The sequence below is a fragment of the Culex quinquefasciatus genome, chromosome 1 (genome assembly GCF_015732765.1).
Source record: "Culex quinquefasciatus strain JHB chromosome 1, VPISU_Cqui_1.0_pri_paternal, whole genome shotgun sequence".
Classification (NCBI taxonomy): Eukaryota; Metazoa; Arthropoda; class Insecta; order Diptera; family Culicidae; genus Culex; species Culex quinquefasciatus.
Window position 1 is genome coordinate 100,766,231 of NC_051861.1, and position 13,696 is coordinate 100,779,926.

Below are 13,696 nucleotides of genomic sequence, written 5' to 3' on the forward strand. Positions count from 1 at the left end.
AGCAGGCCGAACGTCGCCGATCACTCTGAACTGAAAACATTTTTTCTCTGATGCGCTGCGTTACACTCATTGATTTGGGTTGCCTAAAAGCAATGTTATCAATTAAATTGTGCATTTATTTTGATTTCATAACATTATAGACACCATTCAAAGAAACATCCACCAAGAAAAAATCAAATTGATTACAAACTGAGGGCGGGAAAACAAAAAGACTGCCGCGCTGGCGTTTTGTGAGAATGGCTCATCGCTGAGCATGGTGGTGTGTGAGTGTCGTCGAGCGACGGAGTAGGCAAAAAATTTCACGATGTATTTGTTTGCTGAGTGAACAGTTCGGGCCACTCGCTGACTGCTTGCGAGTATCATTCGCTCATGAATGCTAGCGGGTTAGAATAGGCGACGAATGGATAGGCGATGAGTGAGTGGTTTCTGTTCATTGAACCGAAAATCAGGACCCTTGCCTTTTGGTACATGATAAATAATGTAAATTTACAGAAATATTTTTTTCTGTGTAGCGATTATAGTGGCAGTGCGTGGCCGAATGGTTACGCTGTCCGCTATGTAAGCGGATGATTCTGGGTTCGATTCCCATCTGCTGCAACCTTCCATCGGATGAGGAAGTAAAATGTCGGTCGCGGCCTTGGTTGTTAGGCCGTTAAGTCATTCCAGGTGTAGGAGTCGTCTCCATGCCATAAGTACAAACAACACACCAAACCAAGCCTACTCCGGTGGAATCGCTGGCGGCGGTTGGACTCGCAATCCAAAGGTCGTCAGTTCAAACACTGGGGTGGAAGGTTCCTTGGAGTAAAAAGAGGTTTGGGTGCTCTCCCCATTCAAGCCTTCGGACTCCTAGGTTCGAGCAGAAACTTGCAATAGAGACCTTAAAAGACCCGGGGGTTGTTAATGTGGATGGTTTGATAGCGATTATAAAAATGTTAACGACGAATTATGCCAATCTCGATTTCAACCCTCTTCTTAAGATTTGTTGACTTAGAAAACCTCAAAAGCTCAACGCCATCGACTTTTTTTTATTCCTGACAAAATAAATTATAGCACGATTACAATACTTGTCAATTCTTAGAATCATTTTTCAAACAGTAAATTGGTTCCGCTTTGACAGCTCTTAATTGAAGCCGCTTTGCGAACCACTATTCTGCACCCAGGTTAGAAAGCTTTACGTGCTCAAAAATATTATTTTGTAAATTTAAATTTTTTGTTCTATTTAGAGGGTCAAACAAGACACCCAGCAAGGGCACAAATATTTGGCAGTTTTGCCAATTTAAACAAAATCCCAATGTTTGCAAACAATTTCACTTCACTTTTAGATGCTATTTTTTCGAAATCGGCATAAAATGCTAAAAACTACGGAATCTTTAATCTTCCTTAAGATTTTCTGTAATTTTTTGTTTGTTTTGACTTGCTTTTGCCGGTATAACGGAAATCACCAAGAAGATTGGTGAACTGTTTTTGATCATGGTAATTTTTTTTTAAATAATTCTTTGGTTTCGAACTGTCAAAAATGTGACTTTTCCACCACATTTTTTTGTTTAATCAATGATTTGGTAGATTTGAACAGTTCGATATTAAAGAATTATTTTATCCACCACGGCTTTGAAAGCGTTCTTTTATTATGTAACCCAATAAATTGGGTTTTCAGGTTTCTATGGAGCACAACACAGCCTTCAACCTTTATCGCTGTGAACAATAATATCACACATTTAAGCTTAATTTTAGGACCGAATCCTCGTTATCGTGAATTTTTGTTCATGTTTTTGAGAATCACGAAGAATGTTTTTCATGAGATTGGTATATTTGCACTATAAACGTGAATATATCCCGCCGTGGTTTTCAAATTCATGAACATAATTTGTCTTTTCTCCGTGTAAGTTGGCGATCCATCCCAGTTAACTCAATCCGAATTCTGAAACGGAATCTAATTAGAATCGTATACGAATTCCGTTTCAAACGCAACAACCGATTCTGTGTTCGAACCGGTTGTTGCGTGTGTGATTCTAATTAGATTCCGTTTCAGAATTCGGATTGATTTGACTGGGATTCCTTGTAAAAGGAATGCATTTAATGTTTACATTGGTGCTTTAGACGGTACTAAAAAACGTTTAGACTTGCCAAAACATTCAATTTGGAATTATTACCTTGCAAAAACATTTTAAAAATACACTCAAACCCCGATGGTTTGACACCGACTGTTGTCAAACGAACGGGGTCACGTTTTAGTTTGACACCCCTTTTACACGGAGTTCACACACACTACCAAACGCTTGTTTTGATAGTGTGCGTGAGCGCCGTGTAAAAAGTGACAGTTCGTCACTTTTTAGTTTGACTTTGACCAACCAACGGGGTACAAACTAAAAAAGTGTCAAACGAAAAAGTGGCCAACCACCGGGGGTTGAGTGTACATAGAAACGTGTGCGAATCATCGCCATTATGGTACCGTGACAGTTTTCATCTGTCAAACCGCCATTATGGCACAAACCGCCATTATGGCAAAATTCATGCTGATCGCGTACTGCCTCTCATTGCGTGCGTGTTTACCAACACGATGTCATCCGGGGCCACATACATTTTCCCTGCTTCGAAGAGCGAGTGATGATTCACCGGCCAAGATTCCGCCGCTGCTAATGACCGGCGCGGGGGCCCTCGCCTGAGAGTTGGGGCCCGTTAATTGCCACAATGACCGCACCGCCTCCCCCCCTCCCCAGCACACACGATACATGAAACACGGTGCGAAGTGAAAATATTTGTTTAAAGTTCGAGGAAATATTTCGCATTCCAAGAATATCTCGCCGCGCGAAAGAGTTCGTGATGATCTTCTGGCACCCGTGACTCTTTCGTGAGAAATTTTCCGATGCGGTTATTTAGTGCAGACGAGACTATTTATAAAACTTTTTCCTTGAAACGATGTTTCCATTTCGCTTCCTCCTTCGCCAGCTGTGGCTGGCCGTTCCAAGAAGACGATCTTGGTCCGGTTTGGCGCTGTGGACATTACTGGCACGTACTGGAAGTGACCCTATTCGGGATGGGTTTTGATTCACTGGAAAAGGTTGTTCTACAAAACTAACGCATCTTCTTCTCTATCCTTTCTCGCCAGACTCACCAAGCCGGAAACGTTCGCCGACTGCGTCGGCAATGAGCTCCCGTTCGGCTGGGAGGAGGTGTACGATCCCCAGATCGGCACCTACTACGTCAACCACAACACGCAGTCGACCCAGCTCGAGGACCCGCGGCTGGAGTGGAAGAGCAAGCAGGAGGAGATGCTGCGCGAGTATCTCTGCTCCGCACAGGACACACTGGAGGCAAAGAAGGAGATCTTCAACGTGAAAACGCAGCGGCTCCATCTGGCCCAGGAGGAGTACAACCACCTGAACGCGCTGGCCGCCAGCAGGACTAGTTGTGAGTACCAACTTGGAGGAGTGTTGAGCCGAACTAACCGTCTCGTTTCTTCGATTTTCAGTATGTTCTTCCACAAGTTCATGTAGTACAAAGTTCGATCCCGAACTGCTGCGAGCAGACCTCGCACTAGCCAAGGAGCGCGTGTTCCGACTCAAGAAGGAGCTCTCGCGGATACAGAAAGAAATGCACAATACTCAGAAGGGGGTGGACACTCTGTCGGGGTGAGTTTTTCTAAGATGCAAGGTTTAGAGTGATTGACTAACGGTCTTTTTTTCCAGTGTCGAGCAAAAGTTGAACTCTCACATCAACGGCTGCTACAACATTACCGAGGCCCAAGCCATACTGGAGGAGGTGAAGAAGATCCAGAAGTCGCTCATCACGGGCGAACGAGAGAAGAAGGAACTGATGAAGAGCCTGGCCCAGGTCAAGGACGACCTGACGCGGTTGCAGCTGCGCCAGGAGAGTCCGGACGCGTCCACGTTCAACCTGGCCCAGGACCGGGTGTGTGCGGCCTCGCAGACCGACCTATCGTCGGAGAACTTCCCGATGGGGGCGCGGGAGATGGCCAAGATGCGCCAGCGGTACGACGAGTGGCGCAAGCGGGTCAAGGAGATACAGGAGAAGCTGGCGGCGCTGGAGGAGAAGATCCGACCGGGCGAGGTCGAGTCCGACCAGGACCGGTTGCTACTCTTCCAGGAGAAGAAGCAACTGCTGCTGGAGTACCGAAGTATCACTCCCAAGTCGCGTTCGCAAACGGAGATGAAGCGGATACAGAGCGTGTGCAAGCAGCTTGAAGCGGATCTGAACATGGCGTACGAAGAGTCCAATCAGTGCATAGCGAACCGGCTCAAGCTGCACGAAGAGAAGCAGGCACTGTTACAGAAACTGCTGGAAGCACTCAAAGAGTTCACGCACCTGGAGAACCAGCTCAAGTCCCTGTCCGCGAGCACCCTCTCGATCAGCAGCAGTTCGAGTCTCGGATCGCTTTCGACGGCAAGCAGCAAGGGTTCGCTAAGCGGACTCAGCTTCACGGACATCTACGGTGATCCGCTGTCGACGGAGCCACAGATCGACATGGTTGACATCAACCGGAGGGTACAGCGATTATTCCATCCCAGCTCGGAAGTGTCGTTATCCCCCAGAAGCAGCCTTTCACTTGAAACACCACCCGCCTCTCCCATGAAGCTTGAATGGAACGGTGGAACGGAAGGTCCACCGTACAAGCCTTCCGCTCCGTACAACGTGCCCGCTCCCAGCTACAGCTCCGACTACAATCTGGACAAACAGAAGCTGGAGGAGCAGCTGCAGGATCTGAAGATCCGACAGCTCGGCATCGCCCCGCTCTCGCCAATCTACGAGAAACCCTCGTACCTGGACATCCCACCTGCCGTCATCCTGAGCCGATCCTCGTCCACGTCGAACACCCGGTCCGTGTCGACCACCGTGAGTGACGAGTCGGTAGCCGGCGATTCCGGCGTGTTCGAAGCGTCTCGAGCGCTGTTGACCAGCAAAGAGTGCGCCCAGATCCAGATCAGCATCCGGTACACCTCCACCGACAGTACGCTCTGCATTACCATTGAACGGGGTCGCAACCTGGCGGCCCTGTGCCTGCCCGAGGGTTGCCAGCTGTTTGTGCGCGCAATCCTACTCCCCGGGACGGCCACACCCTTCATCCGCACCAACGCCGTCACGGACTTTGTGAAGCCGGTCTTCAAAACGATGCTGGTGGCGCAGATGCCGCTGGAGAAGGTGTACACGAAATCGCTGCACGTCAAGGTTATGATCATCGTCGGTCAGCGCGAGGACTGGGTCGGCAGCGCGCAGATCAGCCTGGCGGAGTTCAACGCGGCGGACGCGAGCAACAAGTGGTACAATATCATCAGCCGGAAGTCGATGACCGAGCTGGACGGGCTGGAGGGCTGCTCCAATATCCGGGAGGAATCCTCGGACGAATCGACCATCATTTCGTCCCAGACGTCGACGCTGACGCGCAACCAAGGCCAAGAGGAACTGCAGGCAGTGCTGGAGATGGTCTACGACGAGCTGGCGAACGACGACGAGGACGAGGAGGACGAGGAAGACGACGATGAGGAGGAAGAAGAGGTTGACGAGGAAGCTAAAAACCAAGGTGAGTTTGACATAAAACCAACAAACTACTCAAATTCTAACCCTTGTCGATTCTAATTTTTCAGCGGCCACCCAGCTGATGCTGGAAGAGTACATGAACAGCGTCAAGGGGACGATCGCGACTGAGGATGAGCTGGACGAAACGGCGGCGACGGCTGCGATACCGGTGGAGAAGGCGGACAAGGAAACCAACACCGAGTGTGCTTTCCTGCCGGAGAAGGGTCGCCGGAGGTTGAACGATCCGGCAATACGGGCTGGCGGCGCCAGCAGCACGATCGAGGAGAACTCCGTCGTGGACGACAGGCTGGTGAAGCGGTCGCAGACATTTTCGCCGAGGTAGGTTACGCAGGGGGTTTGACGTTTGCTGAGGGTGCCGAAAAGTTTGGTTATGAGACCGATTGCGAACGAATTTCCATAGAATTTCAATTGCTTCGAACGACACGACACACGACTGATTTAATTCTCGTTTACTCACGCACACATTCTCAACTTCTCTCCTGGCTGGCCTGCTCTCGCATTACACTACATAAACTCTCTCTTCTCTGACACACTAATTCACTACCTACAGGACGAAGAGATTTGTTAATATTTTTTCGACTCTCATCGCAAACGTTAAGCCATACACAATTGCTGCTGGACCGGACCTTTTCCGGAAGAGATCCGGAAAAGGTTCGGCTGCAATTTCTGCTGATTTGACGTTTGCTGAAAAGTTTGTTTGATTCGATTTTGACGACAAAACATTTTTTTGAACTTGCTTTTTCTTTTGAAATTCTATTTGTTTAAACTTTTGATCGCAAAAACTGACAAGACTGAGTTGTTCGCCAAGGATGTCAACAATACACACTAAAGTGGGTTTAGTTATTTTTGGGTAACACTCAGCTGAGGGTACTCAATTTTAAGTTGATCAAACGCGCGCGATTCAACATACTTTCTACTCTCATCGACAGCGCCGTCGCGAGCAAGGCCCGCTACATCTGCCGGCTTAACCGCAGCGACTCGGATTCGGCGATGCACTTCAACAACCCGGTCACGCCGCATCCGTTCAGGCGTGGTGCCGTCGAGCGGCGATCGCTGCGGTACAGCAGCCGGACGCCCAAGGTCTACCACAGTAAGTTACGTTACGGGAAGTTGTAGTCACGCCGCTAACGGTTAAATGTCTTCCAGAAATGCATCCCGCCGTGCCGCGAACTAGTCTGGACCTGGAATTGGATCTGCAGGCGCAACAAACCAAGCTGGAGACGCTCACGGATGAGATCAGCCGGTTACGGGACCTCAAGAAGCGGCTGGAGCTTGCGCGGGACAACAACAACGTGAAGGTGGCGGCGTGGGCGCTGGAGAACGAAGACTTCCTGAAGCTGATCAAGGGCGCGGGCAGCGCCACCACGACGGAGGAGAAGCACATGGCCAAGCTGCTGCACAAGACTTCGAAGGAGATTTACAAGCTGCGCAAAACGAAGGCCGGCAAGGGCAAGCTGGACCTGATTTCGTTCAAGTGAGTTCAATACCCTGCAGTTTGAAGCGCAAATTCTAACCTCAACCCTCTTTGCAGAGAAAAGATGGCCTTCTTCACGCGGCGTGGCGTGTCCGTGCCGGAACTTCCGGCGGACATTCTGCAGCTGGACGCGGACTGCGGAGACTGTGGGGAGCAGCTGTCGGCGTGCAACTCGCCGACCAAGTGCCCGGAGGAACCCGTGGCCGGTCCGTCGAAGCCGTTCGATCCGTCGGAGCCGTCGACGTCGCGAGCGGGACAAGGCAGCGCCAAGCTGGAGTTTTCGTACAACGAGGTGGACCGGACGTACGGGGTGGAGGTGTGAGAACGGTAGGGACGGACGGGCGGGAACAACCGAATCGAACATGACAATTTGCGTACAGGAGGTAGTGGTCAAGGGGGGAACTTCCGGGTTAAACCGGAAGTCATTTTTTATTACGTTTACAACTTTTGTTTTTTTTTTTATGATTTTTATTTTTTGTTTCTAAATGGAAGCCAACTCTGTGCTTTGTTCTGCGAACCAAAGCTCTACGTGCATTTACAGATTAAGATTTTTTAAACAACACGGAAAGTTTGCGCGGTACCGTTGCGAGGTTATGTTTGAGGTTGTACAAAAGAGCGCACGCGCGCAAGCGGTTTGGCCGATGAGTTTAGGAAAGCAGCAATGTCGGAACTTTGCGAAATGTTGTGAAAAATCCGGCACAAAGATTCATTTCTCAACGTTTCCTCAACTCATCGATGCCATACCATGCGGCGAACCAGTGAGAGTGTGAGTTTTATTTTACCGCGATCGAGTGAGAATGTTTAGGAGTGTTTGCAGGAGGTCGTGACACAAAACACACACGCACTACAAAAAGGGAGTGTAGTATTTACTGTTGAAAAGAAAAGAGTTTGTTGAAAGATTATTTTGTCGCCTTGTTTAGAGAGTCAGGTTAAACGTGCAATAACATTGTAAATATATTTAAAAAGAACCGGATGAAAGAAGGAAGAAAACCATACTTTAACTCTAAAACAAGTCTTACAAACTGATCGCTTGACAGTGGAGGAAAGTTGTGACGGACAGGTTGGGTTGAGGAAAGGAGTTTTCATTTACAAAAATTCTTAAATTCTAAAAATCCTCAATTTTTTAATTCTTAATTTGTTGAATTCTTGAATTCCTCAATTTTTATTTTTCAAATAAGGAACATTTTTTCTGTTTTTTTAGGTTAGAGACCCACAGTTTGTGAAAAATTCAAATTTAGTTGATAATCGAATCAATCCGGTGTGCAATTTTGTTGATGACTTTGGACAATCGAGTACGAACTATTTTTTTTAGTTTTTTTTAATCCCAAGACTTTTAATTTTTGAAACTTCAGTTTTTTTAATTTTTGAGGTGCCGAGTTCAATTTCTGAATTTTAATTTAGAATTACAAATTGGTTTTATTGGTGAATAATCAAGATACTATAAGTTCTTTTGCAGTCCATAACAGAGTCTTGGAGTTTTTTAAAGCTGTGTGTTGCATCATAATCTATTTTCGAACAATTTTTTCTTTAACTAAGCCACAAAAAAAAAAAACTTACCAAACATTGTTCAGAAAAAGGGATAAAAACGGAGAAAGCTTACATCTAGATCAAATATTTTTTATCCTTTGTAGATGTGCTTGATCATCAGCTCCCCGAGAGCCAAAAACGGCTCCGCCTTGTTAAGGCAGCTCAGAATCCGCGTCATCATCTTCCCCGAGAGAAAAAAGAACTCTTGCAGGGTAAAGCGATTTCCCCCGGTAACTTCTTGATGGGCCGCATTGGTGTCAAACGATCACCCCCAGCCAGGAGGGACAGCTGGGTGTCCGTTGGCACCGTATGCTGCCCAGCTGCCGGCACGGTTAAGCTCGTACTTCGCTAAGGAGGGTGGGACGCTGCTGCTTTCTTCTTCCTCTTCCTCAAGGTAGGACATGCACGCGACGCATCCGCGGTAATTACCGGTATGGTTGCCGTCACAGTTTGCACACTTGACGCGCGACTTGTTGTCCTCTAAATACGCCTTTCGTGGCAGTTCATACGCCTCCGAGGTTGCAGTTCCGTGAGCCGTGGTCGAATTTCTGGCAACGGTAGCATTAGTCCGCCGCAGGTCTTGAATTTTGACTTTGCTTCGCGGGTCTTCGTGGCCGCACTCTATCTGCCACGGCCACGGCCGACATTTCGCATGCTGAAGGAGCAAACTCGCGAGTAATTATAGTCAATTACGGCAAAAAAAAAAATCCGGAAAACAATAAGGCTTTTTAGTCGAAAAAATCTCCATCAGATCTGCTTGGCTGACAGATTGGAATGACTGACAACTGTCAAAAGCACGCAACCACGTGATCGGAAAACGACCAACAAAGGGGTCAAAATGTAAACATTAGTTTGACAATTCCATTTTGAAGCGGTATATGCACTTCGGAAGGAACCGGTCAAGAAAAAAATCAAATGAGCAGCAGCGGCAGCTAAAGCAAGCCAGAGAGGGTGAAGAAAAGCCCCAAGAAATCGCTCCCTTTCCTTTGTTCTGCTGTTCGTAAAGCTGTTTCTTGACCCTTTTCCTTCCGATCTGCGTACTAGCCTTGACGCTTGAATGCTTTTTAATAGAGTTATCTACGTGCGCATGTATTGCGTATACGTACACGAAAAAGATTGAGGTTAAATTTTGTACCGGCCAGCAAAACAAATGGTGCGCTAGTGTGTGTGAGGTTGGGCTTAGATAACTCTATTCGAATAGGTAGTATGTTGTATCTTTTGAAAATAATTGAATTTCTTTTATTGTAATGAAAACAACAGCATCACAATTGCAAGATCATTTATTAATGCGTAACTTAAAGGAAAAAAACCAGTCTTCTTCATAAAATAATAAAACACTCTTCACCCAAGGGTGGGCAAGCCCGCCCACCTCACACCATCACACTATCCTTGCGCAGCATCACCGCCAGCTTCATGTCCTTGGGCATCAGCGTGAGCCGGTCGCGGTGCAGCGTGCACCGGTACGCGTCCTCCATCAGCTGCACCGCAAACACCTCCGCCGACTCCTGCAGACACTGCAAGCTCTCCGGCGTGATGCGCAGCTCCCGGTGGCTGTACTCCATCAGGATCTCCCGGATGAGCCGCGCGAAGGGCAACTTCGGGATGACGGGGTTCGTGGTGCGCTGCAGCTTGGCGATCTCCTTGAGGGCCGCCGTTTGGCTCTTTTTGGGGGCGGGGGCCTTGCGGCGGTGCGGCGGCTGCTGCTGGCGGGATCTGTCGGGGTTCGCTTCCGACAGGGAGCTGTCGTCGCTGGCGACGGCTCCGGCGCCGGCGCCATCCTGGAAGCGAGGTGACTTGCGTTTGGAAGGGAGTGCAACCCGGGGCGGGGCTTCCTGACTAGAGTTGTCACTGCTGATCTCCGAGCCCATCATTTCGTCGAATACGTCCCGCTGGGAGACGGGCTGCTGGTGAGATTGTGCCGGCGGTGGTGGTGGGGGCGGGGGAGGAGGTGGCACACGAGGGGACACTGGCGATTTGGTTCTGGTATTTTTGGGGGCTGGTCCGCCCCGTTTGGGGCCCGCCTTTTTCGGTGCAGGTCCGCGGCGAGGCATTGTGGAGGCAATGGGGTGGCGGCGGGAAGGTGTTGACAGAGGCTACAAAAACACAAGAAACGTTGAGACGAAGTTAGGACACAACAAACTTAACAGATATTCTAACTACGTCCACTGCACATCTGAGTTTGTTTGTATACACACAGAATTATGAAAATGTCATTCTGACTAAATTATGACAATGAGATTACGTCACCTCTTCTATTTTGACATTTGTTGTTTTGATTTAAGGAGGGTATGCAGTTCACATGAAATTCCTTCCATGCATTTGAAGGGCAATTAACAGATCTACATTTTGTTCCGATGTTCGTAAAGCCAAAACAATGCTATTTCTGATCTCATTTCTTGAAAGTCGGCCAAACGCCTTTTTTGTATTTTAAATGATATTAAATTTCATTGAAAAGTTGCATGCAAATTCGCAAAACGTAAACAAAAGTAATCGATAATTTTTGTTTTTCTTTTTATTGTGTTGAGTGAGATAACCAAACTTATAAGCACCCTCAGCAAAGGACACTTTAGACAACAATGTTGTATGGTTTGACGTTTGCGGGAAACGATGAAAACAAATCAAGCAAAACGATGTAAATGCGCTAAAAACGAAAGTGTAAACAAAGAGGCTATCCTGCTCACGTCAGTTGACGTTTACTTTAGTAACGAGCAGGACAGACTCTTTGTTTACCTTTCGACATTGGCTGAACTACATTGTTCTGCTAGAAATAACAGAAAAAATATCATGAAAATATCTTTTACTCTTTGATGTTCTATTGAGAGTTCGGAAAGTTTGTTCGAGAAGAATGATTTTTTTTATTACAGCAAAGAGTTTTTTTTAAATATCTTATTCAATAAAAACTGTTTTTTACTGATATAAAATCTTTAAAATCAAGACAAAGCTAAAGAAACGTGAAAATTCTACCCTGGATGTCCGGAGCATTTTAAACCACTTCAAGTTATAAAGATCAAACCACTGCCCGTAAGTCGTACACAAAAAAAGATGATGATTGAAGATTGAAGCGACTTTGACTTTTATTTGTTATTCAAAAAAGAATTAAAAAAATAACTTTTCACTAAATTTACAACATACGTAATCGCTTCATGTTGTTTGTAGATTATGGAAACAGAGAATCAAAACTGTTCTGGTTGTTGAAACTTAAAAATTTGTTGAATTTAGACAAACTAAAAAAAACTGCTTGCGCAAAACGTTACAAATGTGTAAAAGGAGATTTAGTGTTGAGTTTGCCGCGTAAAATTCACGTTTTACGTTTTTATTTATTGCTTACTGATAAAACTGTGTAAAAATGTGCCTTATGTAACAGAATTACAAACCAACTTTTTTTATGAAATGGTAAATATTAATATTTAAACGAGACACGCGCGCGTTGAGCAGGCAAAAACACAAACAAACAAAAACACAAACACACAGTCATGGAAGCAACAAAGTGGATAACGTAATTTAACTAGAAGCTTAGTAATTTAACAGTGAATGTTCGATTAAAAAAAAACTAAGAAAACAAGTGAAGAGGAAAAACACAAAACAGCAATTTAGTAGATAGAATAGAAGCAAATTTACTGTACAGAAGCAAAATATATCCCAACACGTATAGAAAGAAAGAAAGTGCTAATCGCCAAGTTTAGTGAGTAGAGCAACAAAAAAGCGTCATATTATGAGAACTGTAAAAATAGTATTTTTAAACCGAAACGGGACAAGCTGCAGGCAAAGGATGCAGCGAAGTGGGTCCAACAGAACCCACGACTTTTGTAATATATTAGAAAGATGAATTTAGAAGCAAGTCGGAGGGATTTTAGCAAGCCAATTTAGAAAAGAAACAAACTAACAAAAAAATGGAAATAAAAACTGCAAGCAATCTGCGCAAAAAGCTTAATTATACATATATTTTTAAGAGTTGCACGTAAGGGTGGGAAAGAGTGAGTGAAAGAGAGAAAGAGAGAATCAGTAGCGATAAATATATGATTGCCAATAAATCGTGGTTAGCGTCACACACAAAAACAACAAAAATCGTAAACTGTAGAGAGAGAAACTTTTAGACACGGGCAAACGTTTTGAATATTACATTTGTTATTTAATTTTTATATTTGTAGCTATTACTATATATTTACATAGATTTTATAAAAAAAATATCTAATAAACGGAAAAGATCTGAGAATTGAAAATTCATTGGTTTTTTACTGTTGAATATCCGAAAATTATTCCTTTTTCTTAAATCAGCCTCTTTCCACAAATATACTTAAGCTATAAAGGAACGTAATAAAATATGTTTTGTTCAGATTTTTTAGCATTACTTGTGAGAAGTTACTATCCTAAGCAGAGATGTGGACTACCTTTTAACAGCTGATAAATTCAAAGTTGGGAACAGAGTTTGCGGGTGCTTAAAGAATCGAGTACAGTTATCCCTCATATTCGGAACAGTTTACAGATCGGCCAATGTTCGAAAAATCATAGAAAATCGATAATTGAACATAATGACTTGTTTCTACCTGCATGTGAAAGCTTTTCTTGCGATCTTTCGATTGATGTATTGACCGGCTGTACATTTTTACGTTTTATATCAAGTTTTCAAAGAAAAACATTGACCCTTGAAATCCACAAATTCGGAACACTTTTTTCTTGCGGATTCGCAATTCGCAATTCGCAATTTTCAGTGTAAGAACGGGCCTTGACCGATCTTATGCACTAGGTTCCCGACGAACACGCACTGCCCTTACACCTACATCTCACCCTTGCTCTGAGTCAGTACGAGCAGCACGCTAGAACACGCTTTGAGTGTTCGTGCCAGGCATGCACACCTTCTTTTCCGGTTACGCATTTTAACTCGGCCGGGGTGGTACATTACGTAGGGTTTGATGTAAGTATAAGCGCCTAACCATTTAAAGTGTGCCTATCAACTTTCATTAAAGCAAAAACTGTTTTATTTTTAGTTTGAATTCAAAAACTAGTTGTTATTTTACTGTGTAATGTTTTCTCCTGAAACCTTTCTTAGTGTTGAGTCGTGTTTATCTGTTGCTATTTCTTTTGTCGCGGTGTTTTGTTACAATTTTTAGTCCTAAGCATGTTGTAAAAGTTTACCAAAAATAC

At 45.3% G+C, this 13,696-nt stretch overlaps 2 protein-coding genes across 6 annotated transcripts in view; one reads left to right on the plus strand and one right to left on the minus strand.

The window, feature by feature from the left end:
- Positions 1–8,191, plus strand: part of LOC6052939 (protein kibra) — a 45,245-nt gene extending 37,054 nt beyond the window's left edge. For all 5 annotated transcript variants that reach the window (XM_038249797.1, XM_038249788.1, XM_038249811.1 and 2 more), the window contains 7 exons: positions 3,107–3,408; positions 3,470–3,629; positions 3,687–5,536; positions 5,601–5,871; positions 6,483–6,643; positions 6,700–7,027; positions 7,085–8,191. In XM_038249797.1, the coding sequence (XP_038105725.1) occupies positions 3,107–3,408; positions 3,470–3,629; positions 3,687–5,536; positions 5,601–5,871; positions 6,483–6,643; positions 6,700–7,027; positions 7,085–7,349 (3,337 nt within the window). In that variant the 3' untranslated portion in view covers positions 7,350–8,191. The remainder of the gene's footprint in view (positions 1–3,106; positions 3,409–3,469; positions 3,630–3,686; positions 5,537–5,600; positions 5,872–6,482; positions 6,644–6,699; positions 7,028–7,084) is intronic.
- A 1,733-nt stretch (positions 8,192–9,924) lies between these two features.
- Positions 9,925–10,605, minus strand: LOC6052938 (histone H3-like centromeric protein hH3v). Its single transcript, XM_001869078.2, has one exon. The coding sequence runs from the start codon at positions 10,603–10,605 to the stop codon at positions 9,925–9,927; it is 681 nt and encodes a 226-aa protein (XP_001869113.1).
- Positions 10,606–13,696: the final 3,091 nt, after the last annotated feature.

Coding starts and splice junctions, on each gene's coding strand:
- LOC6052938 (XM_001869078.2), bottom strand. CDS start 10,605: ATGCCTCGCCGCGGACCTGCACCGAAAAAGGCGGGCCCCAAACGGGGC.